Raw genomic sequence first — 27,878 nt, 5'->3', positions numbered from 1 at the left:
TTTTTTTTCCGCCTCTGCCATCCCTGAGACAGCAAGACTGACCCCTCCTCTTCCTCCTCAATCTATGGAGGAGGAAAATCTTTATGATGACCGACTTCCACTTAATGAATAGTAAATATAATCCTTACGATATTCTTTTGTTTTTTTAGAGACACAGTCTCACTCTATTGCCCAGGCTGGAGTGCAGCGGCGCCATCATAGCTCACTGCAGCTTCAAACCCCTAGGCTCAGCCATCCTTCCGCCTCAGCCTCCCAAGAAGCTGCGACTGCAGGCGCAGACCACCACACCTGGCTCTTATAATATTCTTAATAACAATTTTTCTCAAGCTTACTTTATTGTAAGAATACATATGTAACAATAAAACATACAGAATATGTGTGAACTGTGTTATCAGTAAGGCTTCTGATCAACAGTAGACTATTAGTAGTTACGTTTTTGAATAGTCGAGAATTGTATATAGATTTTCAGTGGGGGGTGGTTAGCACCTCAGTTCCTGTGTTGTTCAAGAGTCAATCGTATATGCATATCTTCTAGAGCTCTATTTCTCAGGGATCTATTTCGTATCATTAACAGTAATTTTATTTTGAACTGATAATATTACTGACAAAAATATGATTCCTATTTATAAATTTTAATTATAAATTCAAGCATTTATTGAATATTTATTCTGTATGAGACACCTTCAAAGTCTCAGCATTGTCTATCAGACACCTTGAAAGGTCTTGCTGGACTCAAAAAAAAAAAAAATTAACAAGAACAATATAAAACAGAAAGAAGGGAAGGGAAAATAGGTACAGGAGTAGATGACCACCAAGGTCACGATCGAGCTTTAAAAAAGATATGCATTTATATACATGCATTAATATCAAAGTACTTATTAACACATGGAAGAGCTCAGACACAGACCTTACTGCAGAACTTTTTTCTGACACAGCCTGGCATAAATCTCAGTGTTACCCTTGCAGAATTATTATTTGGCACATGTGCTGTCAATGGTAATCCCGAAAGAAACCGTCTGATGCCTCGTGCTTGTTGTCTGTGTGTGAATATGACCCTTCAACGACACAGGTTTGAACTGAGCAGGTCCACTTAGATGTAGATTTTTTTCAGTCAAACATAGATGAAAAACATAATATTTGTGAGATGTGAAGCCTGCATGAGCGTAGGGCTGACTTTTTGTATAGCAGTCTCCCTAGGGCCAACTACAGGACTTGAGTATGCATGGATTTGGTAAAGGCAGTACTGGAACTGATCCCCTGTGTATACCGAGGGAAGGCTGCATATAAACAGACACATACACGTACAAAGAAAATCATTTATCAGTGACTATAAAAGTGAAAATCTAATCAACATAGTCATCCTGAAAGTATTATAAATATTCCTCAGTTGTTCACTTAAACTTTAAAACTTGCATACATCCAAAACATGTATTACTTTCCATATCTTACATACTATATTAAGTCACACCTTGAAAGGTTAAACTGTACTTTTTCAGTAATTTTTGTACATGTGCTTTTAAGAAGCCAATAGCTAAACTTCAGAATTTTTTTTTTTTTTGAGACAGAGTCTCACTCTGTTGCCAGGCTGGAGTGCAGTGGTGTGATCTCTGCTCACTGCAACGTCTGCCTCCCGGGCTCAAGTGATTGTCCTACCTCAGCCTCCCAAGTAGCTGGGAATACAGGCATGTGCCACCATGCCCAGCTCATTTTTGTATTTTTAGGAGAGACGGGGTTTCGCTATGTTGGCCAGGATGGTCTTGAAGACCTCTTGACCTCGTGATCCACCCATCCTGGCCTCCCAAAGTGCTGGGATTACAGGCGTCAACCACCATGCCTGGTCAATGTCATTAATTTTGAAACCCCCAGGCATTATGGGTAAATTATCTTTTCTTAGATGACTGGCTGGCTGGAAGCAGAGATAAAAAGTAGATTATCCGTGCATCACAGATAACAATATCCTGGGTTCTTTTTTTCAAAAACATCTTTCATAGAGGTCTAAGTGATTTTTCAAAGGCTCACTCTTGTTAAAGTTCTGTTTCATTACTTCCATACTGAACTCACTTGTTCCAAGTATCAAAAAGCAGAATCTAATCTGGACCTATCATTAACTGGCTTCTTTTAAAGCTTAATTCCTACTAATTTGGGTATGACTAAAACTATCTAGTAAGTATCTACGCAAAGGAAACAAATAACCTGGGTTTTTGTAACAGATAATTTGGTTAATAGAGTGAATTATGTACAAAATAATTCAGCTAAAAGAGCTAAAAAATTAATTTAGTTAGTAACAACAGGTCTTGATAAAAGCCCTAATGTAGCAGTCTTTCCTAGAAACTAAAATGTACGTATTCTACCTGGGTTTGGGTTCTCACCTCTCTTACCCTCTTAGAACATTGCCGTATTCATCGCCATTCCCTTTTCTATAGGTGGAACCTCTGCCCTTCAAGCACTTTTTTTTTTTTTGCAACATATAAATAAGTTCAAGTCTCTCCAGTTGTAGAACAAGAACAAAATAAAGTAACAAACTCATGTCTTGTCCTGGTATCCTCTCTAGCAGGTCAATCTTTTCCCTTCACTCTGGCCTATGTGAACAAGGGTTCTACATTTTGTTTCCATTTCCTCCCTGATCACTTATTCCTTGGACCCTGCTGCCTGCCTTCCACTGCTATCCTTACACTACAACAGCAGCTTCTAATGTCACCAACAGTTGTAATCAGGAATACATGAATGTGTGCAGAACATGTACTTAATATGCCAGAGAGAAAATAAGTTGTAAGTTAGCTCATTCACATCTTCCACAAATATTAGTATCTAATGCCTACCATACACCACAGGCCATGTTCTAGATGTTGGGATACTTCAGTGAACAAAAGCCTTGTTTTCTTTTGAGACTGTGTTCTAGCAGAAGGAGACAGCTTTTAAACCATGAGTATAATAAGTAAATATGTTGTTTGAAAGGGATACGTGGTATGGAGAGAACAAAAAGCAGGGCAAGTTAAGGAAGACTGAGAGAGTGAAATGTGGAGAGGGAGGGTGTGCACAAGGCTACTGTACGTGCGGTGGTCGGAGCCGGCTGCACCGGGAAATTGACCTGGGTAGACGTGGGAAGCGGGACACCTGAAGTTTGAGGAGACTGTGTTACTGCAATGCAGAGTTAAGACTTCCATGTTGGTTCCTTCAGAGTACTGAAAACTCAAGAGATAATTTGAAAAATACTTAAAACCTACTTTAACAGCTGGGTGGAGACCACTGTCAAAGAGAGCTTCATTTTTGATGATGTTCCCTACTCCAGGCAATACGTTCTGATCCAGTAGCACATCACCTAGCATCCGGCCTTTCTGTTTCTTAACTTCATTTTCCGCTCTCAAGAAACTAAATTCAGGTGAACATACATCTAATTCTTTCATCATTCCTATTCTCCGTTGGCTTTCCACTGAGTTTCTATAGAAAGGAATACAAAACACATTAATCATAAGTCTGGTTATAATTTCACAAAGTGTCATTTAAAATGAGCTTTGCTATAAGCACTTTATGTTAATCAGGGTATAAGAGTTATATATGCAAACAACAAAGATCTTACAAATTATATTATCTGAAGGCTTCTTTAAAATGAGGTTTCATCAATTACAAACTATTTATTTATTTGTTTCTTTAGTCACACATCTGACATCCCAAACCACGCTCTGCAGTACTGCAGCTTAAGTACTTTTATTTATTTATTTTTTTACCTGAGTTCAACTGATGAGTCAAAGAAACAAATCAAATCTTTGGTGAGCTGCACTTCCAAAACAGGAGAAGCTCCATTTTTATATTTATACTCAAGTGGATTAATCATGACGGAGCCTTTCATTCCGAAATGAATCCTGAAACAAAATCAAACCCATTTTTGAGTGGCAGAAAGTATATCATTTATCAAGTTTTTTCCCTGTACTATCATTTTTTTGGATGATAAGCAAACAAATGTTAGTCAGGATAGGCACTTTTAAAGGACAGAAACCAGTAGTAAGATTATTATATATTTTTCTCTCATGACTTTGTATCCTTATAAAGATAGAAGACATGACAATCAGTTTTTCAAGTCAAAAGTAAAATAACTTCTCAGAGAAATAATAAGGTACCAACACTAAGCCCAAGAAAATACACCCCTGCTCCTCTTTTCTTGTCAGACGAAGTATCTTTTATTCACGGAACAGTCTAGCATCTCTTGGCATTTTCTCAGATTCAAAGGCTTGGGATGAGATAAGGCTAAGTTTAAGTTGCCTATAGTTTGTGTTTTCATAAATTCTACAAAGCCACTAATATTCAAATTCCTTATTTCTAACCACAGTGGACTGGAAATATTTACCTATTGCAAAATAATATCTATGGTTTAAGACACTCTTTCCCCCCTTGTTTTGCACTAAGAAATGAAACAATTTTTTTATTCTTGCAAAATCTTACGTATCAAAAAAAAAAAAGAGAGAACAAGTCAAAATGCTATTGTCTTCAATTCTTTTCGTTTTCTTTTACCTTTATATGTATTGGGAAGAGGAGATTTATAAATATTGACAGTTAAGTTGAAAGCCACAATGCAGTGATGAAAAATTCATAACCTTTCAGATTTTATAGGATTGATTAGCATGTCTTTTTTTTTTTAAAGTAGTTCTGTAAGATCTCTGATGATGAAGATCAAAAATGATTCTCAAGATGAAATACTGTGTTCCACCTTTCAAATCCTGCTCCTTATAGCTTTGTTGAGTTAATAAATATGGCCTTTTGGCAGCAAATGTTACTGCTCTGTGCTTCTAATTGTGAAGCACCATGTTATAGTATTGTACAAGGTTAACCAGTCTAACTTTAAAAATGTGGGTTTTAAACTCTGTGTGCCCTGCTATCAATCATAAATGCATTTTGCATGCCCCATAGTTCTTGACAGGAAAAATGTGTGCCTGTAAGTACTCCATAATTTAGCTTACGGAGGTGCAACCCTAGTGAAAGGTGTACAACTGTCATGCCCAGAAGCCATCATATCTAAAATCTTTTCAGCTGCATGGCTCATAAAGTGGATTCTAAATCACTTTCTATAATGAAACCACATCCACATAAAAAATCTCAAAGGTTAAGACCCAATTCAAATGCAGGAGTAGCCCCAGCAAGAACTTTAGATCAAATAAGTATGGCTCTGTCTTAAAAATCCATTCATTTTTAGGAAAAAAGTGCATAAAATGTTTACTTTATTTTTATTTATTTTGTTTTATTCAATAGTTAGATATTATAATTGAGCACCAATAAACCAACACATCTCGTGGGTTTATTACTAAGTACCTTTGATCTTAAACTACAAAAAATATATCAGTATCATGAAAATATTTGAGGCAGAGTAAACATCTATACTGTGACAACAATTGATACTGATTTTTGTTTTAAAACCAGTACATAGGCCCATACTACATAAAGAGAAGACATTTTTAGGATTTCATTTGCTTTTCAAGATTCCTCATAATGAATTAGTTCAGGAAAATTTTATCAGATCCTTATTTCTATTTCAAGCTCCTTCTACCAACCCAAAAGGTTACCCGAGACAATTCATTCTGTGTAATAGAAGTCTACCTGCCAACCACAGTTGCCTGGTCCAAGGGTCCAAGCGTGGGCATTAGGCTTAACCTGAACAGGTCTCTGTCGTTTTCTCAGATCCTGTGCCTTTGATACAGTTGATTCAGAAATGGACACCTGTCCCAAGCTAGATCCATCAGTATCCAAGCTGGATTCATCAGTTTTTCTGATGAATTTAAAGATGTAGGACCCAGGGAGATCCTGTTAGCATTAAGAGATCTAATATGAGAGCTGTCTGTGGGAATGATTCCCAACGTGAGCCCCAGTAAAGCAAAGGAAGGTCTCTATGCAGAGAGGAAGACTACAGATTTCGGTGAGGAACAGAGTGAAGAAATGAAGAGAATCCTAATAGCTTTTAGTCTTTGCTTGCTCTAGTTCTCCTTGAAGCCTGTCTGTATTCTCTTCAGGTTTTGTAAGATACTCCATATGATTTTTTAAATTTTAAAAAAGTTTTTGGTACCAAAGTCAACAAAAGATAATAAATAATTATTGAATTTGCTTGAGCTGGGCTTCTGTCACTTGCAACCAAGTTCTAATATGAAAATTGTGCCCAAACTAAAAATTCAATTAATAGTAAGAAAATTCCTCTCATTAGAAATAGCTTCCTAAACAAACTAGTAAATAAGCCCGGATCCTATTTTAAGAATCAGCTGTATTCTCCCAGCTATCACTGTCAGAATAATCTGAACATCCTTAAGCAAGCACAAACAGCATAAACAAAGCAGTACTGTCACAGTTTCACATTAATGACAACTACATTTTGCAAATAAGGCAATTGCCTATAAAAATTTTCAAGTGGTCAGAAGTGTCCTAAGGGTAATAAAGAGTGTAAAATGTAGAATATAATAGTTGTAAAACCTATGCTGGGAATTTGAAAAAAGAGAATGTAAAAAGATACAGTTTTAACAAAGCTAAAAAAAAAAAAGGAGTTCTGCTTCTCCTTAGAATACAGAAGGCTGAAAGTGAACATAGCTACCACTCCAACAAGGATAAAAAAAAAAATCACATTATCTACAAAATCATACATTTTCTTAAGCCCGTCAGAGACACGGGATTGCAACGCAACCAGGTAAGCTACATTCCAAAATGTGACAAGCCCCTCCATGGAAAGTAAAGTCAGAATACACAAATTGCTTCACCTATGGCAGAGCACAAGAGGAAGAGAAGGCTACTATACAAATGGGAAAGCAGAAAACTGCACAATTTTCAACAAACTTTTAGATACCGAATGTGGGCTGGTGTGACAGTTTAGAATCCCTGGAACCCCAGACACAAGGAGAGTACACACTCGTGGGCCCGTGTGAAAGATATGAGTGACAGCAAGAGACCTGAAAGAGCTGCTCATGCTGGCATGACCCCTGTCTTCATGAAACTCTGTCTGCTTCCTGGACACTTCTTTCAGATGAAGCCAAAGTCTTTTTAAAAAGTCTTTAAGCATCTGGGCCAAGGGAGAGGTAGAAACAAAGATCACATCTGTCCTTGAGGGAGGAACAGGAAACTTCCTCTGCCCAAACAATATGTCTTATACTAAATAACAATCATAAGCAGTCTGCCACAGGAGAGCAGCAGGAAACCCTTCAGCCACCCACCCCAGGCAAAGGTACTCTGGCCTGTTGAGGGTGAGGTAGAAGCAAAAGCCATCTGTCCCTAGAGTTAAAACAGAAAATCAGCTTTGGCACAAAATACTGTGATGATACAAAGAGAAATCCGATCCCACTAAAAGAGAGGGAGGAAGCGCTCAGACCCAAGTACACCCGCAGATGCAAGGCAGAGCTTGGCTGCCATAGGAGGGCAAGTGACAGTAACCCTAAGAAAACTGCGACCTTGAGTTCTACATACACAAAGGCCTGCCCAAGTCTCAGGCTAGTCCAGAAGTAAAAATCCCCACTATCTCCATCATGAGCCTCCCATTGAGTCACAAGCAACAGCAGCCTACATGGTGGAGAGGTAAGAACATGGAGAGACTTTCTCTATGACGTGAATATGCAAGATGTGCTGAAAGCTGACAGTCGAGCAGCAACAGAGAAACCATCCACTGCCAATCCAGTCCACACACAAGGCATAAAGTAGCAGTAGCAGCTGGAGTTTTGAAGTTGTTGGTGAACTGAAGACAACCCAAACAAAGCAAAACTCAAACCAAGGTCAACTACTTTACTAGACTCACTCAATCCCTGACACTAATGACTGATAGAAGAAGCATGACTGTTTCTGAGCTTAAATATTATTTAGTTCTTATTTGTCTATACATGGTGTCTGGGATTTAGCTTTTCGTCTTCTATAGACAATGTCTAGGATTCAAAAAAAATGATAAGACATATATACACAAAGATTAAAAAAGTGTCAAGAGATAAAGATATCAAGAGATAAAGCAGTCAACAGAGCCAGACCCAAAGATGCACCAGATGTCAGATCTATGAGACAGGTGATTTAAAAGTAATGTTAAATTAATTTTAAACTTAAAATATTGATTTTTAATCAAATTTTATATTGTATATTAGTTATTAATATGTTAATGATTTAACACATGTAAGGATCTAGTATAAAGGCACTTGAACAGGTGTGATATTTCAGCAGAGAAACAAAAATACATGACAGCAGGGATAAGACATTTCTTCAATAAGCAGAGCAGCAGACGGCACAGAGCAGAGGAAAGAATAAGTTAACTTGAATATAGATTAATAGAAATTATCCAAACCTAAGAAAGAGAAAAAAAGATGAAAAAGATAAAACAGAGCATGTTCCTTAAATATGCCTGGAGTTTTCTTTCTTGAGAGGTTTTAGACTATCAACTCATTTAAAACATAAAAAAAAACCTCATATTATTTACTTTTCTAGAGTAGGTTTTGATAATCTGTGTCTTTCAAGGCATCTGTCCATTTATTTTAGTTGTTGAATTCACGGACATAAATTTGTTATGTAATATATAGTGTCCTATTTCTATTGAAATAACAACTTGAGGATCTGCAGTAATGTTCCCTTTGTCATTCCTCATAGTGTTTATTTGTGAGCTGCATTGTCCAGTATGGCAGCCACTACTCACATGTGGCAAATGAGCACTGGAAATGTGAGTAGTTCAAATTAATGTGTACTCTAATTATAAAATACACAGCAGATTTTGAAGACTTAGTATAAAAAAAGAATGTTACATAGCTTATCAGTAATTGTTTATATTGTTTATATGTTGAAATATTTTGCATAGGTTAATAAAATACAATATTAAAATTGATTTTTTTGCTTTAGTTAATGCGGCTATTGGAAGATTTTAAATTATATATGTCTCCCATGTTTACATTGGACTGCATTGAGCTAAAAGTTTATCATTTTTATTACACTTTTCAAAGAATCAATTTTTGGTGTCATTCATTTTTATTACACTTTTCAAAGGAGCAATTATTTGCTTCACTGATTTTTTTTCTCTATTGCTTTCATTTTTAAATTCCATTGATTTCTGTTCTTATCTTCACTATTTCTGTCCTTCTGTCTGTTTTGGGTTTAATTATCTCTTATTCTTCTAGTTTTTTATATGGAAGCTTAAATCTTAGAGAATTTTATTTATTTATAATAAACATTTAATGCTAGAACATTCCCTCAAGCATTACTTTAGCTGTGTCCTACAAATTTTGATCTGGTGTTTTCATTTTCATTCAATTCAAAATATGTTCTAACTTCCTTGGTGATTTATTTGACACATGAATTTAGAAGCACAATGATGTCCAAATACTTAAAATTTTTCAGCCAGGTGCAGTGGCTCACGCCTGTAATCCCAGCACTTTGGGAAGCCAAGATGGGTGGATGACCTGAGGTCAGGAGTTCGAGACCGGCAAGGCCAACATGGTGAAATCCCGTTGCCACTAAAAATATAAAACATTAGCCAGGCATGGTAGCAGGCGTCTGTAATCCCAGCTACCCAAGAGGCTGAGGTAGGAGAATCACTTGAACCCAGAAGGTGGAGGCTGCGGAGAGCTGAGATCGCTCCACTGTACTCCAGTTTGGGCAACAGAGCAAGACTACATTTGAAAAGGAAAAAAAAAAAAAAAAGATTTTTCTAGGTATCTCAATAATTTCTAGTTTAATTCTGTTGCAGTCAGAGAGGATTCTTTCAGGATGTCAATACTTTTAAATTTGTTAAGACTCATTTTGTTTTCCATAATCTGGTCAATCTTGCTGAGTGTTCCATGTGCACTTGAAAAGCAGTGTTGTTGGGTAGAATGTTCTCTACCTGTCAGCTAGGTCAAGGCGGTTGATAGTGTTGCTCAGGTCTTTTATCCTTACTGATTTTTGCCCACTTGTTCTATCAGTTACTGACAAGAGAGTGTTGAATTATTCAACAATATTAGTTTCTCTTTGCCCTTTCCATTCTAGCAGTTCTTGCTTTACATCTTTTGAATTTCTATTAGGATTACTGTATTTTCTTGACGAATTAACCCCTTAATCTTTATTTAATGTCCTTCTTTACCCCCAGTAATATTTCTTGATCTGATAACTACTTTGCTTTTATTCTAGCTATTCCAGCTTTTTTTTGATAAGTGTTTCCATAGTATTTCTGTTTCCATCCTTTTATTTTAACCTGCATCCTTATATTTCAAGTGGTTTTCTTATAGGCACGTTATAGTTGGGTCTTGTGTTTTTATTCAATTAATTTCTGCCAAATAATTGGGATGGTTAGATTATTTACATTTAATGTGATGATTTTAATGCTTTGATTTAAATCTACTATATTACTATTGTTTTCTATTTGTTCCATCTGTTCTTTGTTCATCTTTTAATGCCTTCTTTTGGATTGAGCGTTTTTAAAAATTATATTTTATCTCCATTAGCAGCTTATTACTTTTACCACTTTTTGAATTTTTTTTTAAGTAGTTGCTCTAGGTTTTATAATACACATCTTACACTGTGGTAAGTGTAACTTCAAATGATATGCAAAACGTATATTGCAACAACCTTAAAGTAGTATACCATCATTTTCCTATCTCATTATTTATACTATTGTCACTCTGACATATGTTATAAAGTCCACAATAAATTGTTATTATGCTTGCTTTAGATATAGAACATAAAAGAAAAACATCTTTTATGATTACTTCCAAGTTTCCCATTCCCAGTTTTTTCTTTCTGTAGATTCAGATTTCTATCTGTTATTATATCCCTTATGCTGGACAGACTTTAACTTTTCTTGCACTGTAGGTCTCCTGGTACTACATTCTCTTAGCTTGTTTTTTTCGAAAAAGTCTTTATTATACCTTTATTTTTAATAGACATTTTAGATGCATTTAGAATTCTGAGTTGAGACATTTTTCTTTCAGCAAACATTGCTTGGTTGTCTTCTGTCTTATATAATTTCTGTAAGTGTATTTATTAGCTTTGTTCCTTTGTATTAATATGTAATGTTTCTCTGCTTCCAGCATTTTCTCTTCATCTTTGGTTTTTAGCACATTGGCTAGGTATGTGTGAGGGACATTTGGTTTGGTTTGAGGTTCTTTTGCTTCTTCGATCTGTGGTTTGTTTAGAAAATTCTTTGCTATTTAAATCCAAAGATGTCTTCTGTTCTTTCTTTCTTTCTTCTAGGATGACAGTTACAAGAATGTTAAATTATGTGATCTTCTTCCATAGCTTTGTTAATCCTGCACAATTCTTGGCCATTACTTCTTTTAAAAATGTCTTCAGTTTTGTTTTTTTCTCTTTCCTTCCTGGAACTCTAAATACATTAGACCAGTTGATGTTATACCAATAACAAATCTACACAAATATTCTAGAACATCAGATAAAACTCATTTGGAGGCCATCATTACCCTAATACCAAAATTAGACAAAGGCAGTAACAGAAAAATAACACTACAGTGCAATACCTCCATGAAGACACATGCAAAAGTCCTCAATAAAATATTAACAAATCGAATCCAGAAACATATAGAAAGGATAATGTATCATGACAAAGTGGAGTATGTTCCAGAAATGCAAGGCTCATTCAAAATTTAAAAATCAATCAATGTAGAAGTCCACAAATAAACATATGAAGTAAGAAAGGCAATATGATGATCTCAATAGATGCAGAAAAAATACTTGAAAAATTCAACGAATTAGAAATAAAAGGGAAATTTTTTGATTTAATAAAAGAAAATAAAGCTAAAATCATAGACAACAAGGCAAACTTATTTGCTCTTACCACTACTACTCAACATCATGCTGGGGTTCCTAGCAAGTGCAATAAAACAAGAAAAAGAAATAAAAGGCATATAGGGTGTGGGGGGCAAGGCGAGGGAGAGTATTAGAACAAACACCTAATAGATGCGAGGCTTAAAACCTAGATGACAGGTTGATGGGTGCAGCAAACCACCATGGCACATGTATACCTATGCAACAAACCTGCACATTCTGCACATGTACCTAGAACTTGCCCAGTATATATATATATTTTAAAAGGCATATAGATTAGAAAGGAAAAAATAAAACTGCTTTAGTTCACAGATGATATGATTATCTACATAGAAAATGCTAAAAGTATACAAGAAAAAGCTACTAGAACTATAATGAGTTTAGCAAGTGTATTAGTCCCTTTTTACACTGCTGTAAAGAACTTCCCTGAGACTGGATAATTTATAAAGGAAAGAGGCTTAATTGACTTGCAGTTCCACATGGTTTGGGAGGCCTCAGGAAACTTACAATCACGGTGGAAGGTGAAAGGGAAGCAAGGACCTTCTTCAGATGCCAGCAGGAGAGAGAAGAGAAAGAGAAGGGGGAAGAGCCCCTTATAAAACCATAGGATCTAGTGAGAACTCACTCACTATCACAAGAACAGCATGGGGGAAACTGCCCCCATGATCCAATCACCTCCTTCCCTCGACACATGGGGACTACATGCTCCCCACACGTCGACACGTGGGGATTACAATTCAAGATAAAATCTGGGTGGGGACACAGAGCCAGATCATATCAGCAAGGTTGCAGGATACAAGGTCAATATACACACAAAAATTGTATTTCCGTATTCTGTGAACGAACAATTAGAAATTCAAACTTTAAAAACATACCCTCTACAATAGCACCAAAAAAACTCACTTAGTTACAAATATAAAATACATCTGAATCTGAAAATTATGAAATACTGATAAAGAAATGAAGGAAGATCTAAATACTTATTAATATATACTGAAAGAAATGAAGGAAGATCTAAATACTTATTAATATATACTGTATTCATGGAGTGGAAGACAATAATGTTAACATGTGAATTATCACCTAATTGATCTATAGATCCAACACAAGGCCAATCAAAATGCCAGAAAGAATTCTGTAGAAATCAACAAGCTAAGTCTAAAATGTAGAAAGATAACTAAAATAACAAAAACAATTTTGAAAAAAAAAAAAGAATAAAGTCAGAGGACTGACACAACTTAATTTAAACTGACTTTAAAGCTACTCTAAGACAGTATATTATTGGTGAAAGGACAGACACAAAAAACGATAAAAGAATATCATTTTATCTGATATTCTTCTCAACGAAGACTTCAGAAATAGACCCACACATATGTGGTCAACTAATTTTCAACAAAGTTGCAGAGCAATTCAATGGAGAAAGGATAATCTCTTCAACAATGGTGCTGGAAAATACACAGGCAAAAAGACAAAGTCACCTCCTGCCTTGTACCATATACAAAAAAGAACTCAAAATAGATCATAATCCTAAACAGAAGAACTAAGTCAATAAAACTTCCAGAAGAAAACAAACAAGGAAATCTTGATTAATTTGCATTAGGCAAATATTTCCTAGACTGGTCACAAAAAGTATGAATGAACCATGAAAGAAAAATTTGATAAATTAGGTTTCATCAAACTTAAAAGTTTTTAATCTTCAAGAGACATGGTTAAGAAAATGAAGAGAAAAGCCACAGATTGAGAGAAAATACTTGAAAAACATGTATCTGATAAATGGCTTACATCTAGAATATATAAAGAATACTATAACTCAGTAATACTAAAATATATCCAATAAAAAGAGAAAAAATTAATAGACACGTCACCCTACAAAATACACAAACAGCAGATAAACACTTTGCTTCAGATATCATTAGTTAGTAGGGAGAAGAAAATCAAAATCATAATGAGATACGCTGTACACCTATTAGAATAGCTAAAATTAAAACGACTGACAATACCAGGTGCTGGCAAAGATGCTGAGTAACTGAAATTCTCATACTCTGCTGGTAAGAAAGCAAAATGGTACCACCACTTTTAAGAACAAATTGGCAATTCCTCTTAAAGTCAAACATATACTTACCAAATGACTTAGAAATTATTATTTTTTTTTTGAGACGGAGTCTCGCTCTGTCGCCCAGGCTGGAGTGCAGTGGCATGATCTCCACTCACTGCAAGCTCCGCCCCCCAGGTTCACGCCATTCTCCTGCCTCAGCCTCCCCTGTAGCTGGGACTACAGGCGCCCGCCACCACGCCCAGCTAAATTTTTTTGTATTTTTAGTAGAGATGGGGTTTCACCGTGTTAGCCAGGATGGTCTCGATCTCCTGACCTCGTGATCGGCCCGTCTGGGCCTTCCAAAGTGCTGGGATTACAGGCGTGAGCCACCCCGCCGGGCCATGACTTAGAAATTCTAATCCAACGTATTTATCCAAGACAAGTGAAAATATATGTCCACACATATATGTCATATGTATGTGAATATTCATAGCAATTTTAATATTAAAAACTTGAAACAATCCAAATGTCCATCATCTGATGAATGAATTAACAAAATATGGTACATTCATATAATGGGAGACTACTTAGTAAAAGAAAAAGTACTACTGATACTTCAAACAATATGAATGAATCTTAAAGTATTATACAGAGTAAAAGTACACTTCCATTTCCCCTAACATGTTATGTGACAGTACAGAAACTATGTTGAAGCTGTAAAACTATTTTATAAGTAGTATATGATGGATTCAATAAAGACATTTCAGCAAACTAAAAAGAATCATTATATTATCTCTTGCATAACTGATTTGAGGTTCATACTCACTTTTTTTCTTTTTTTTTTTTTTTTGAGACGGAGTCTCGCTCTGTAGCCCAGGCTAGAGTGGTGGCCGGATCTCGGCTCACTGCAAGCTCCGCCTCCCGGGTTTACGCCATTCTCCTTCCTTAGCCTCCCGAGTAGCTGGGACTACAGGAGCCCGCCACCTCGCCCGGCTAGTTTTTTTTGTATTTTTTAGTAGAGACGGGGTTTCACCGTGTTAGCCAGGATGGTCTTGATCTCCTGATGTCGTGATCCGCCCGTCTTGGCCTCCCAAAGTGCTGGGATTACAGGCTTGAGCCACCGCGCCTGGCCCATACTCACTTAAATCCCAATAAATTATAAAATCAATCATGTATAAGGCATTTATAAAATGGCAAAGCCTCCAAAACATCTCAAATATAGTTTCTGGTCTCTGAGCACATATAAGTGCAAAAGCCAGAGGGAGTAAATCACAAACTGGAAACAGCAAATGGTCTTGGAAAAATATATTTATTTATTTATCTATCTGATTTTTGAATTTTAGTCCAAAATGCCCAGCTATGTCCATTTTGATTAAAATGATAGCTTAAATGTGAGTGCAGCTGGGTGAACATGCATATAAATATTTGCACACATTATACTGGCAATGTGGCAATATATGCATCCAAAGTTAATAAAGATTATACCTGGTAGTGGGATTGAGAATATATTATTTTACACTTATTTTTTCATTATTTTTCAGTTTTTTCTACTGAGTACTTGTTACATTTATAGCAAAAACTTCAAGTGACGTTTGTGTTGTTTTAGTTGAAGGGTTACTGGAAAGTGTTCAGAAGCTGTACAGGTATTAATCACACATAACACCACAACAGTGCTCCTAAAATAAATGTATAGCAAATAATTTTTAGTATTCCTTGGCACTATTAGGAGCACTTAAATATATCACTTAGTAGGTAGAGAAGTAATCACTCTCTATTATGTATCTTTCTGATGTGTGGATTTTTACAGGGCAGATTCTTTTAGAGGGCTATGCTTGTATTCTACTTTCTTTTTTTTTTTTTTGAGACGGAGTCTCGCTCTGTCGCCCAGGCTGGAGTGCAGTGGCCCGATCTCAGCTCACTGCAAGCTCCGCCTCCCAGGTTTATGCCATTCTCCTGCCTCAGCCTCCCGAGTAGCTGGGACTACAGGCACCCGCCACGTCGCCTGGCTAGTTTTTTGTATTTTTAGTAGAGGCGGGGTTTCACCGTGTTAGCCAGGATGGTCTCGATCTCCTGACCTCGTGATCCGCCTGTCTCGGCCTCCCAAAGTGCTGGGATTACAGGCTTGAGCCACTGCGCCCGGCCTATTCTACTTTCATTAACAATGAATCCCAGGAGATTCAACAAATGACTTCCAGGAGATTCACGGCCCGACCTGTGAGATGCACATACTTTATAACTAAACTCTGCAGGTGGCCGGGCGCGGTGGCTCAAGCCTGTAATCCCAGCACTTTGGGAGGCCGAGATGGGCGGATCACGAGGTCAGGAGATCGAGACCGTCCTGGCTAACAAGGTGAAACCTCGTCTCTACTAAAATAATACAAAAAACTAGCCGGGCGAGGTGGCGGGCGCCTGTAGTCCCAGCTAATCGGGAGGCTGAGGCGGGAGAATGGCGTAAACCCGGGAGGCGGAGCTTGCAGTGAGCCGAAATCCGGCCACTGCAGTCTAGCCTGGGCGACAGAGCGAGACTCCCGTCTCAAAAGAAAAAATAAAATAAAATAAAATAAACTCTGCAGGCAATTTTGCTTGCGAAAAGTTGGGTATCAAGGGAAAACTGAGCAACCTTTAAACATGTTTCCTGCTATATGCTCTATCAAATGCAGACGAGCCAGGGTGGGAGGGAGGCAGAAGTCAAAACTCAAGACTACATTTCTATTGCAGGTGCACAGACCTGCAGCCTCACAAAGAGACCACATTTCTTTGAGAGAGTTATCCATTCCTCTAAGAAGCACAAGTTGGAAGTACATTTTTTGAACTTATGTTACATTATGAAAGGGGAGCAACTGATTTTAGGTTCAGATTCCAACAGCAGGTCTGCCACTGACCTTGAATTGTTAGATCCAATAGTTGTTACGGCTGCAGGAAATTGAAAGGAAGCAAGCCACTGCATTTTTCCCACCCATATACTGACATAGGTACTCTCCAGGGATGGCACTAGTTCAGTGAGTTTGAAGAAGTGATTGTCCTTGTTTAGAACTTCATGGAACACTTACTGACAGCCCTGTACTGAGAAATGACTTCCCCCTTATCAGTCTGGTGGAGAGCACTTGATAAAAACCCCTATCATTCATCTTACAGAAATAAATCTGTACCTAACACCAGAGAATCAATAACATATCAATGTTTTCAACTATCGTGCATAGATTCCATTGTGTACTACTCTATCCAGAGCTATGAGTTTTCAATCACATCAATATACTACAGCAGTAATGTAACCTGCAATATATCATTACTGCATGAACAACTAGGCATATGCTGATGTTATCAATTCCAGACTAAGAAAAACCATGAAGTGACAATGTTGTCCAAGGACAGCAGCTGCTGACAATGAAAAGAGAACACTTCAAAGGAAAAGCAATTACAGAAACCCTGGATTCCTCTAAATATGTGGTAGGTGAGACGCAATAAAGAACAATCATTAGAGTATCATCTCTTTGTGACAACTATTCACCTCTGGTTAGCATCAGGTTCAAGAATAGGTCTTTTAAGAAGGTGATAACTATGGTCAGTATCTTTAAACAGCACTAAAAATGATTTGAGGAAGCAGTACCAATTTTTACAGTTGGCAAAAGCTTAGGCTAAACTCAGAAAAGACAGAATGAGACGGGGTAGACATACTAACTCAGAGGCCGTTTTCATTTTCCTGCAAAAATTAAATATGTCATCATGCATCACAATTACATATATTTTGACTTTTTTACCATTAAGTCACCCAAGGAAGTAGGCTGCCAGTCCTTCTCTGCCAGTATATTAGCCATGAATTTCCATGGGAACTGTGAAACAATGGAGAACCTGTGATTTCTCTGGAAAGTTTTTACCTTCTCCAAGTAAATTTCCAAATTCCATTCAAGTCTTCAGAGAAAGCAAGGAGCCAGAAAAATATTTAAAAATCAAGTGATACTTTTAAACCAAACTAGGGCCTATCACAAACATAAAGTAACCAATGTCACTGAATGCAATAAACATTTGGTAAAAACAAGGAGAGACTTGCGGTATAGGGAGCTTGGGGACTAGCAAAACAGATGTGTTGCTCTAATACATCTTGGGACGCTCTGTAAAATGACTGTCTTCCAAGTAATGATGACATCAGAATTTATTCTTCGGCTGCTTATTGATTTCCATGATAGAATCACAACCTCTCATATTGGAACTCTCTTAAAAACACAGTACTTCCTATATGATTAAATGTGACACCCAGCAAACTCCATCTAGCCTTCTACGCATCTTTAAACTTAGAGAGATAAGATGTATTGTACAGGCTTATCTTACCGGAAAGCTTTTGGTCCAAAGTACATAAAGAGCTCCTTCCCCAAAGTTTCCACGCCACTATAAACGTATCCATTAAACAGGCTGCAGGCATCATTATTATTCAGTGCAGAAGCCTAGTAGAAAATACATATACACACATAAACACACACACACACACAAACTCTAAGCAAAATTATAATTTAATTCTTAAATGTGTTTATATTACTTCATGCCCAGCTGCATTCCAATGAGAAGAATAATCTCCAACAAGTCAGGTAATGTAATCGGCTGTTTACATACATTTTGTCAAATTATTATGCAGTCATTTAAAGAGAGAGAGGGGCCAAAAAAAGTAAGTGAAAAAAAGGAATTCGCAGACAATCAAAATAAAGTTTCTTCCAGGACCATACAGCTCTGTGCATATGAAAAGAAAGCACAGGAATACAACACGAATGTTTTAAAACTAAAAATTGGAATACAGGTTCTTCCATTTCCAGAAGTATAGCCAAGTTCCCTCAAAGAGTGGTCAGACAAAAACAGCTACAAATGATAGATGATAAAATATGAAAACAAAGTATTTTTAACTACACCAATGAACTGTTAGGCTAGTATGAGATAATAAAAGGTCAAAAACTAAAAGTGGGAGAGAATCCTGAGAGGTAGTAGGGAGAGTCCTGAAGCCAGCATGTACCCTAAGGGCATTGATTGAAACTAAGCAATGAGAGCTTCAATCTTTATGTCTTGTGAGGGTGCAGGAGATCAGAGATAAAAACCTGGGGCCCCCTGAATAAGGGTATCTAATTTGAGACCTGTCCTCTTCCAGCCACAATGTTAAGAATAAAGAAAAAATCAACTCATATTCCCTTTCCCCCATCAGCCTTGCAAAACCAAACAATACATTGTTAGAATTACAACATCTATGCAGAATCCTATGAGATATTTGAGGAAATTATAAACATGAATAAACAGAAAACAAAAATATAAAATATAGGTTCTTCTGTGGGAGAATAAAAGAAAGAGAGTTTGGTTTAGATTTTAGTAATGCCCTTCTTCTTAAACTGGGTGTTACGTATACTGGTGTTTCTTATGTCATTATTTTTTATTATTTAGAGATGTTTTATAAACATTATTTAATTTAAACTCAAAATGTAATAAAAAATGTAAAACTTAAGACATGCATAACTATCATATAAGATAAAACAGGGTACACAGAATTACATCTATGTATTAACTCAATCTAAAGTAATATCCTCATTTACCTCTAACTTCTTTGTTTTTCTCTAATGGGCCTAAGGATCCTCAGAAGATTCTGAATGAAACCTTGGTAGGCAATGGGAGTGGGGAAATGTCAAGATGTAATTATAAAACAGCTTTAGATATAGAGTCTAGAAATAAGTCACAATTTTTCCTCAGTTTAAAGTGAAATGATATTGCTCAGTGATTCTCAAACTTTTGGTTTTACAGACATTTGTCATTCTAAATGCTTAAGATAGCATGTCCACTCTATTCTTTATTTCACTAAATTGGACTTTGTTAAGATACAATCACAGTATTTAGCTCAAAGAGAAGTAACAGGGAGATGAAGAAAAAAAGATAGAGATGAGAGACATTCTTCCACTAAACCCACTCAAGGTTGAAATAGCTACAGTCAATGCCAGAATTTTCCAACTGCCTACAGTTCAGGCGATTAGCTTTATATAAATCTTCTTTGTTTAAGAACTGGAGAATCGGCCGGGCGCGGTGGCTCAAGCCTGTAATCCCAGCACTTTGGGAGGCCGAGACGGGCGGATCACGAGGTCAGGAGATCGAGACCATCCTGGCTAATACGGTGAAACCCTGTCTCTACTTAAAAATACAAAAAACTAGCCGGGCGACGAGGCGGGCGCCTGTAGTCCCAGCTACTCGGGAGGCTGAGGCAGGAGAATGGCGTAAACCCGGGAGGCGGAGCTTGCAGTGAGCTGAGATCCGGCCACTGCACTCCAGCCTGGGTGGCAGAGCAAGACTCCGTCTCAAAAAAAAAAAAAAACAAAAAAAGAACTGGAGAATCAATCACTGGCTTAGAATGTCAGATAAAATGCACAGGAGTAATTAAAAATGACAGCAATCACTTCCTGCTCTGCACAAATCATAAAAAAGAAACTGTTGGAGACGTAGGTATATGCCACCATGTCCTCAAAGCTCAGTCTTTGGTTTCCCTTTCTGGGATGAACTCCAGTACCTATCAATAATTATCAAGCACTGGGAAGGCAGGCTTGAGTACTCAGTGAGGAAAAAACACATTTGCCTTGTTTTTATATAAGTCAATCTTTTAAAGCCCTGAATTGAGAAGTACCAAGAATCTTGATGCTTTTCTCCCTAACAAGGGACTTTAAGTCACTCAAATACACTTCAGGCCAAGTATAGAGTATGACAGTGGGTTTTAAGATAGGTTTCCATGACAACCAATCAGTATGTAAAAAGTTCTTATAAACTACCCAGGACACTTTGAAGATGATGATATACAAAGCAGATATAGATATTCGTCTCAATATAGATTAAGTTGTACATTTTCAGGATCTCAGATTTAAGTTCTTATTAACATTTTGAACCCTCATTTATAAGTCAATGATCACAGCCTTGTTTTCCCACCACTCCAATGTCAACAATCTCTTATCTTTTCCCAATATTCTTTACTAGCAACTTGTTTTAGCCATACCCTGTGAAATCTTCTAGTTTTTCTTAGAGCTCCCAGCAGAAGCCAAGTGATGAATGTTAACCCATTTTATACACACACACACACACACACACACACACACACACACACCCTTCTCTCTCTCTCATATATAGTAGCATTCCCCACTTCTTGGGTAGGAAAGAATTTGCTACTACTGCCACTCCTGTGCTTTAATCTCCTTTACCCCTTCAAGTGTTATAGGTTAAATCGGATGCAAAGACGTAAGAATTATACATTAGACTTTGGAGACTTGCGGGGAGGGATAGAGGGGCATGAGGGATAAAAGACTACACATTGTGTATCGTGTGCATTGCCTGGGTGATGGGTGCACCAAAATCTCAGAAATCACCACTGAAGAACTTATCCATGTAACAAAACACCACCTGGTCCTCCAGAAGCCCACTGTAATAAAAATAATAAATTTAAAAAAGTTAAAGCTGAAACTCAACATATATCTAATGTTTGACAGGCCAATTATGAAATTCTGTCAGCTGCCACATCACCTGATTGGCTCACTTCCCTTCTTCCAAGATGGGAAACCATCTGACTGGCCTGCACTCACTACTTGTCTTCTCCCTTCCTGGACCTTCTTTCTACTACTTAGTTCTGACTTTACCAGGTTTTATAATGGCTGCTAGCAAAGAGACAGAGAAATAACCTTGAAATAGACAGTGCTGTCACAACACCTAATAAGATAGTGCATGAGTCCCAAATGTCTCATGTGAAGTCTGCTCACATCACCAAGTTAACAGCTTTGACAAGAACTTACACCATTTAGTTAAAAACACCAAAAGTCAACACCTATAACAGTTCATGTTATTCACTTGGCTTTGTCTAAAACAAAAGTGGCTTGTGACATCTAGAAAGATGATCCTCCTCCCTGTTAAAAATGGCTGTTTACTTGGATAAACTCATTTTAGAAAAGTTTACTGACCTTCCACTATGTCTCAGGCCTTGTTCTAGAGGCTCGGGATGCATCCATAAATAAAACAACTAAACCAGCTGCCTTCATGGAGTTTATGTTCTAGTAAGGAAAAAGAGTAGGCAATAAATACAATAACACAGTATGTTAGGACATTTGGAAAAGAGATGGAGATGTAAAGGAGAGATCAAGATTGGGGGAGGGTGCAACAGGTTGCAATTTTAAAGGAGCAATCATAATTTCATCAAGGAATTGAAATTTGAGCAAGTTTTAAATAAGTGAGCCATGCTCCAGGCAAAAGGAACGACAGAGCAAAGGCCCTGCTACGCCATGGCCCAGAGAGCAAGAGGAAGAGCAGTAGACAGATTTTCTAATTTTACTCTATCAGTTCTGAAAACTCTGCCAATTTCCTGGGGAAGTTTTCTACTCCATGAAGACAACTACCCCATTATCAAAACACCCAAATCTAATTCAGCAGTACTGCCCCACTGAGTTTTGTTGTAATTGGCAAATGAAAATACCTACAGAAATAATAAGTGTAAAATTTTTTGAACCATTTAACCTCAGACCACCATATGACATACATTTCAGGTGAGATCAAGTGAAAAAACCAACAGGAAAAACCTGACAAAAATGAGGGTTCTTAATGGAAACCTCAACTTCTTTTTACCCCAATATTAAAATACTTAGGACTCCTAATAATGTTTATTAGGAAGAGATACAAAACCAGCCATCCTGATTTCTACCAGAGATTTTCCCTCAGGGAATTCCTACGTGATAAATGAGCCTATAAGGTCCTGCCTCAAGATTCTGTAGCATCTACACCATGGGGAATATGGTTCCATGTACAGTTTATGAAAAGCACAGCTGAAACATCTCCCATAACCAATGCTGGGGGATAGGCATTTTTTAAAAAAGTTTTTATTTCCAGGATTTATGCCTCAAGGCATCAAAGGTTATCCTGGAGCAGACATCTATATCTGCAAATCTGCGGTCATCTATCAGAGATTTTAGCAAGTTCTAACCATGGTGGACGGGCATGGTGGCTCACGCCTCTAATCTCACCACTTTGGGAGGCTGAGGCAGGCGGATCACCTGAGGTCAGGAGTTTGAGACCAGCCTGACCAACATGATGAAAACTCTACTAAAAACACAAAAATTAACTGGGTCTGGTGGTGCGTGCCTGTAATCCCAGCACTTGGGAGGCTGAGGCAGAATTGCTTGAACCCAGGAGGTGGAGGCTGCAGTAAGCCGATCTCTCAACAGCATTGCAGCCTGGGTGACAGAGCGAAGACTCCATCTAAAAAAAATAACAAAGTTCCAACCGTGGAAAAAGATATGGCCATTTAGCAAACAAAGTTTTGGTGGACAGTGCTTCAAACCTTATGGTTACTGGGCCACTTATTAACAAGAAAAAAGGTAATATGTTCCCTTGTAAATAAATTCTCTTGTGAAAGGAAAAAGAGTCAAAAATACAAAGCCCCCAATATACTTAAATGCATGAGACCATTATATATTTTCACATGGCTGTCAATGGAAATTGAAATATGTCGTCCTAGCTGACAGAGCCTCAAAAAGAACCTCCAGTTAAAGTCTTAAAGGTGTAATACGTGTCTTATTTGCTCTACTGGTGTTTTACTCTATTCTCTGCAATTAAAAACAACACACGATATGATCTTTAAAAAAATCAAAACTCTGAAATTACAAATGTTGACAAAAGAGGTTTATTGCCTGATGAATGTTAATATTGTAACATACATGTTGACAGAAGAGCAAGTGAAGGAATTCACAGGTACATATTAACTTATAGAAAAACATTAACCTAAAAATATCAAATGACTTCAGCGCAGCAGAAACTCTTCTAGCTACAGATGCTATATGACCTTGGCTTGAATATGTTTAAGAATTCCTTTTTTCACACCTGATGGTATTTGGGTGTTAAAATGAAATGTTAGTAAAACCTCTCCCTTGCTCACATATATGGTTTGTAATTCTCTCTGGGGCTAGGGTCTCCCCACCTGGACGGCAGGATAATCTTGAGGCTTTCTACCTGCCAAATTTCACATAGTATTTTCTAAACCACTGTCACAGGACTTACTGTACTGAATTATTATTTGTCTGTGACTTGCATTTCTCCCCCATAGGTCTATAAGCTCTCTGGGGACAGTAACAAGTTTAGCTAATATCCTTGATGGCTTTACACAATGCCTGGGGTTCAGTGAACATTTGTGGGATTAAATAGATACCTCCTCCTTTAGCTCTGAAAACCAAGTGTGACTTTAAAGTATACACTCACTGCTTCCCCTCCCACCATCCCCATCCTGCTTGACTTTTTCCAAGATATCTTGGCAAAATCTTCTACCATCTACTTAATCTCCTTTTAAAATTCATTAACATCCCAATATCTTATTTTCTAATTACCTGTAATGGAGTGAGAACATAAGAGGACCAAATTCTCATGACTACTAAAAGTCTTAACGGAAGTAAAATACTCTACTTACCAGAATTTTATATAAAATTAAAAGAACCATATGGGAAAGTTTAGGGAGGAGTTCCTCTGTGTTTAGTCACCAGTCCCAGAATACCTGGTTTTTATTTGACATGTTTACTTACCATTTAAATTGTTGCTCTAAAAAGATCTAATCCAATACAGTAGTTCTCACTTATCCAAGGTTTCACTTTCTGTAGTTCCAGTTACTCGCCGTATATATAGTACCATAAGGTATTTTAAGACAGAGATACCGCATTCATTTAACTTTTATTACAGTATAACTGTTCTATTAAGAGTTACTGCTATTAATCTCCTACTGTACCTAATTTATAAATTAAACTATCATAGGTTGTATATGTAGGAAAAAAGATAGCATATATAGAGTTCGATACTATCCATGGTTTCTGGCATTCACTGGGTGTCTTCGAATGCACCTTCTTTGGATAGGTGGTACTACTGTGCTTAATTTTGGTTTTGAAATGTCATATAAAGATTTTTTTATTCAGTTGTCTATCATGCGGATGGTTTACCCAAGTCAGCGGATTCCTGGTACTCTATCATTTCTAAAATAATCAGCTCTGGATAATATACTTGGGATAAAATAAAATTTTCAACTTATGATTGCCCATTGCAAGCACCGGCATATATCTTTCACTGTTCTTTTAAAACTCCATCTTAAGGTAAAATTTTGGTATACAGGTAATGGTTTGTTCTACTTGTTTTAATAGCTATTGTGTACAAACTGGGCAAGGCTTTTGCAATAAACCTAAGACTCATAAGATACTCTCTTGTCCTACCATAGAATCTAGGGTTATCACTTCTCTACAAGCTTTTGCTGCTCAAATTCAAAAACTGATTTCCATAAGCCTGTTATCTTTGCTATAACTATACACAATTGCCCAATATACACTTGACTTTCTCATGTTGACCCGTATAATCCATTACTGTATTATTTGAACATTTCATCCTTTTTATTTTTTTCTGAAATAAAGACGAAAATCTCCTTTGACACAATTTTAAGTATGATTGAGAAGGGTTCACCTTCCCATTTTCAAGTGGCTTAATAATATGAAATCTTCAAAACAACATATATTTTCAGAGACAGCACATGATTTATTGTGCTGATTACCATTTATCCTGCCTATCCATGGGTGGACAAGGAAGATAAACTTTTCAGAGCAGAATAAGACTTTTCCATAGATAAATGTTTCAACTCTAGTGCAGTTAAGTATTTTCCCTATAGAGAAGAAAATACCATATTTACTTTCATAGTCTCTCCTCTTTTCCTCACATGCTTTCCCCCCCAATACAACAACACTTTTTAATCAGAGATCACTTATATACCAGTCTAAGTCATCAAATAACACAATTTTAAAATGATTTCTAAACAACAAAATAGGGGTCTTCAGGCCTAGTCATCAAAACATATTCTACAATTTTCTAAGTGCAGGGCCTTCAAGCACTTACTGAGAGATTAAAGATTTTGTACCTTATCTGAAGGCATCAAATGATTACAAACCCTTCATAAAAATAGGGTATTCTTCAGATAAATGGGTCTGGTGAGAAAGCTCTGATCTAGAAGAAAAAGGAACAATTCCCAGGATGTTTATTTTGCTAGGCACTAAGCTAAGAATTTTATATGCTACTTAATTTAATCCTGACCAAATAAGCTAAGATGTGACAATAAGCATCTCCAGACAAGGAAGTAACAAAGAAATGGGAATTCAAAATCAAGATGATAGATGTTCTTTTCTCTACAGCATACCGAATATGTTCATCTTGGATAAAAAGCTACAATGGCCATGGACAATCACCTCCCCTTTTTCCTCCTTTGTAAGAATGTTACCTGTTCTCTGTTATCCCTTGTTTCATAACTCCATAGGATTCTGGATACTGATAATGATGATCTTGAGTCATTAAGGAGAAATCATTACCAGTATCCATTTAAGAAGGTAAGGAAGTATATAATGCATGTTCTCTAAATTATTTAGGTATCCCCTTCAGATGCTTAAAGAAATGAGCCTCATTTTACTGGAAAATGAATCTCTGTAGATGAGCTCATTTCTTTAAATAATGGCAGTAAAATGAGCCATGATTTTTCCCCTCACTTTGAAGAAGGAAAATGGTTTATATTCTGGTAGTAGGAATTTCCATATAACATGCACAACAAAATATACACATTCTCATAATGAAAGATTCCAAATGGAATTTATTTCTAAATCTTTAATCATTTTGTACTATTCAAAACCTTGCTCTTCTCCATCCATTCAACTTGTATTAAATGTCTCCTCAGTTCCTGACACTGGGAAGCATATATAAAGACACATAGCTGGCATATTAAATACATGTATCAAATTTTAAGGAGTGATGGAAATAACCAGACCATGTTTCAAATAAAATGAATGCTTATAAATAAACTGTTTCATATGCTGTTTTGTGAGATTGAAAACACATGCAGATTAAATATTTCACTAAAATATTATATCCACCCAACAATTAAAATCAAAGGATTGACTTTTCAAAGCTCATTAACCAGCTATGTTCATTTATATTCCAATATTGTTTCTTACCATAAGGTTCCACAATCTCCAGCAGAGTTTTATGCAATTTGCTTACACTGTTGCACAATTTTATGCTGACAAGACAGTGGATCATAACTCAGAACAATAATATAGTACACCCATGACTAGCAGATGCTGGGATCTTCTATGGCTAGGTTTTCTCAAAATGAGGATCAGTTGTCACAGGGAGACATGCATTCAAGTGTGTTCTCGATAAACTTTACACTGGAACAAAGAAGAATGCTATATGACAGAGTAACACTTCATTGCGGCAATAGTTACTGAAGTAGTGTTTTTTGGTTTGTTTTTTGGTATGATTATCTGAGGTTTAAATATTTTATTTTGAATGCCCATTAAATATTTCTTTAGCTCTCATTGGTAACTTTTTCCATGTTTACTGCACTGTAAAGAATGCAGTATGCAGTTATTAAATTATTTTTAAATGCTGCCTTGTGAAAACTAATCATTTCAAGCCAGTAGCAGAAACATTTAAATAGCTTTAACTCTTTGGCATAAATGACTAGGATTCATGGGATCATCTGTTACAGTAATGATCTTGCCAGAGGTTTGTGACAACCTACCATGTTTTAATGAAATTTACTAAGGATCCCTCTAAAATGCAAAAGGCTCTTCATGTTTACAAAAGGTTATAATTATGTTTTTTTTTAGATCAAAGCCCCAGAAGATGAAGCCATAGTAAATTATTTAGAAGTTTACCAACAGCCTCAAAGAGTGTATTCCTTGCATGTTGATTTTAAAATCCAGTGTCCATAGAACCAGATTCCTGATCCTAATCATAGAGACCTATTCCAATTTTTAATGCCTCTTTCTATTAAGGTATCAAAAATAATACCTTTAAATGCCGGGCTTTTATGTGTGGGATATAACTTACTGAATATTGCTGCCAAGTGATGTTAATAATTGCCTAACCAGTACTGAAGCATTTGTATTATATCATCAGGCTGCACTCTTTTGTGCAATCCAAACATGGTCATGGAAGCTGTTAGAAGAGAATTATCAGAATAGACATGAGAAATTTGACTAAACCGAACAAAACTAAAAATGATAGTAGACACAGCTAAAAATCCAAGGTTGCACTTCTCTATTTA

The 27,878-nt window shown here is 36.8% G+C and overlaps 1 protein-coding gene across 1 annotated transcript in view; it reads right to left on the bottom strand.

Moving 5' to 3' along the window:
* The window catches only part of NEIL3 (nei like DNA glycosylase 3), a 54,422-nt gene that overhangs the window by 23,634 nt on the left and 2,910 nt on the right, over positions 1–27,878 (bottom strand). Inside the window, exons 2-4 of the mRNA XM_033215747.1 lie at positions 18,104–18,216; positions 3,726–3,860; positions 3,225–3,438 (exon numbers count right to left, since the gene is read on the bottom strand). Coding sequence (XP_033071638.1) covers positions 3,225–3,438; positions 3,726–3,860; positions 18,104–18,216 — 462 coding nt within the window. The remainder of the gene's footprint in view (positions 1–3,224; positions 3,439–3,725; positions 3,861–18,103; positions 18,217–27,878) is intronic.

This window comes from Trachypithecus francoisi, unplaced genomic scaffold (genome assembly GCF_009764315.1).
Source record: "Trachypithecus francoisi isolate TF-2019V2 unplaced genomic scaffold, Tfra_2.0 Lachesis_group1, whole genome shotgun sequence".
NCBI lineage: Eukaryota > Metazoa > Chordata > Mammalia > Primates > Cercopithecidae > Trachypithecus > Trachypithecus francoisi.
This window is presented reverse-complemented; position numbering and strand designations above follow the sequence as displayed.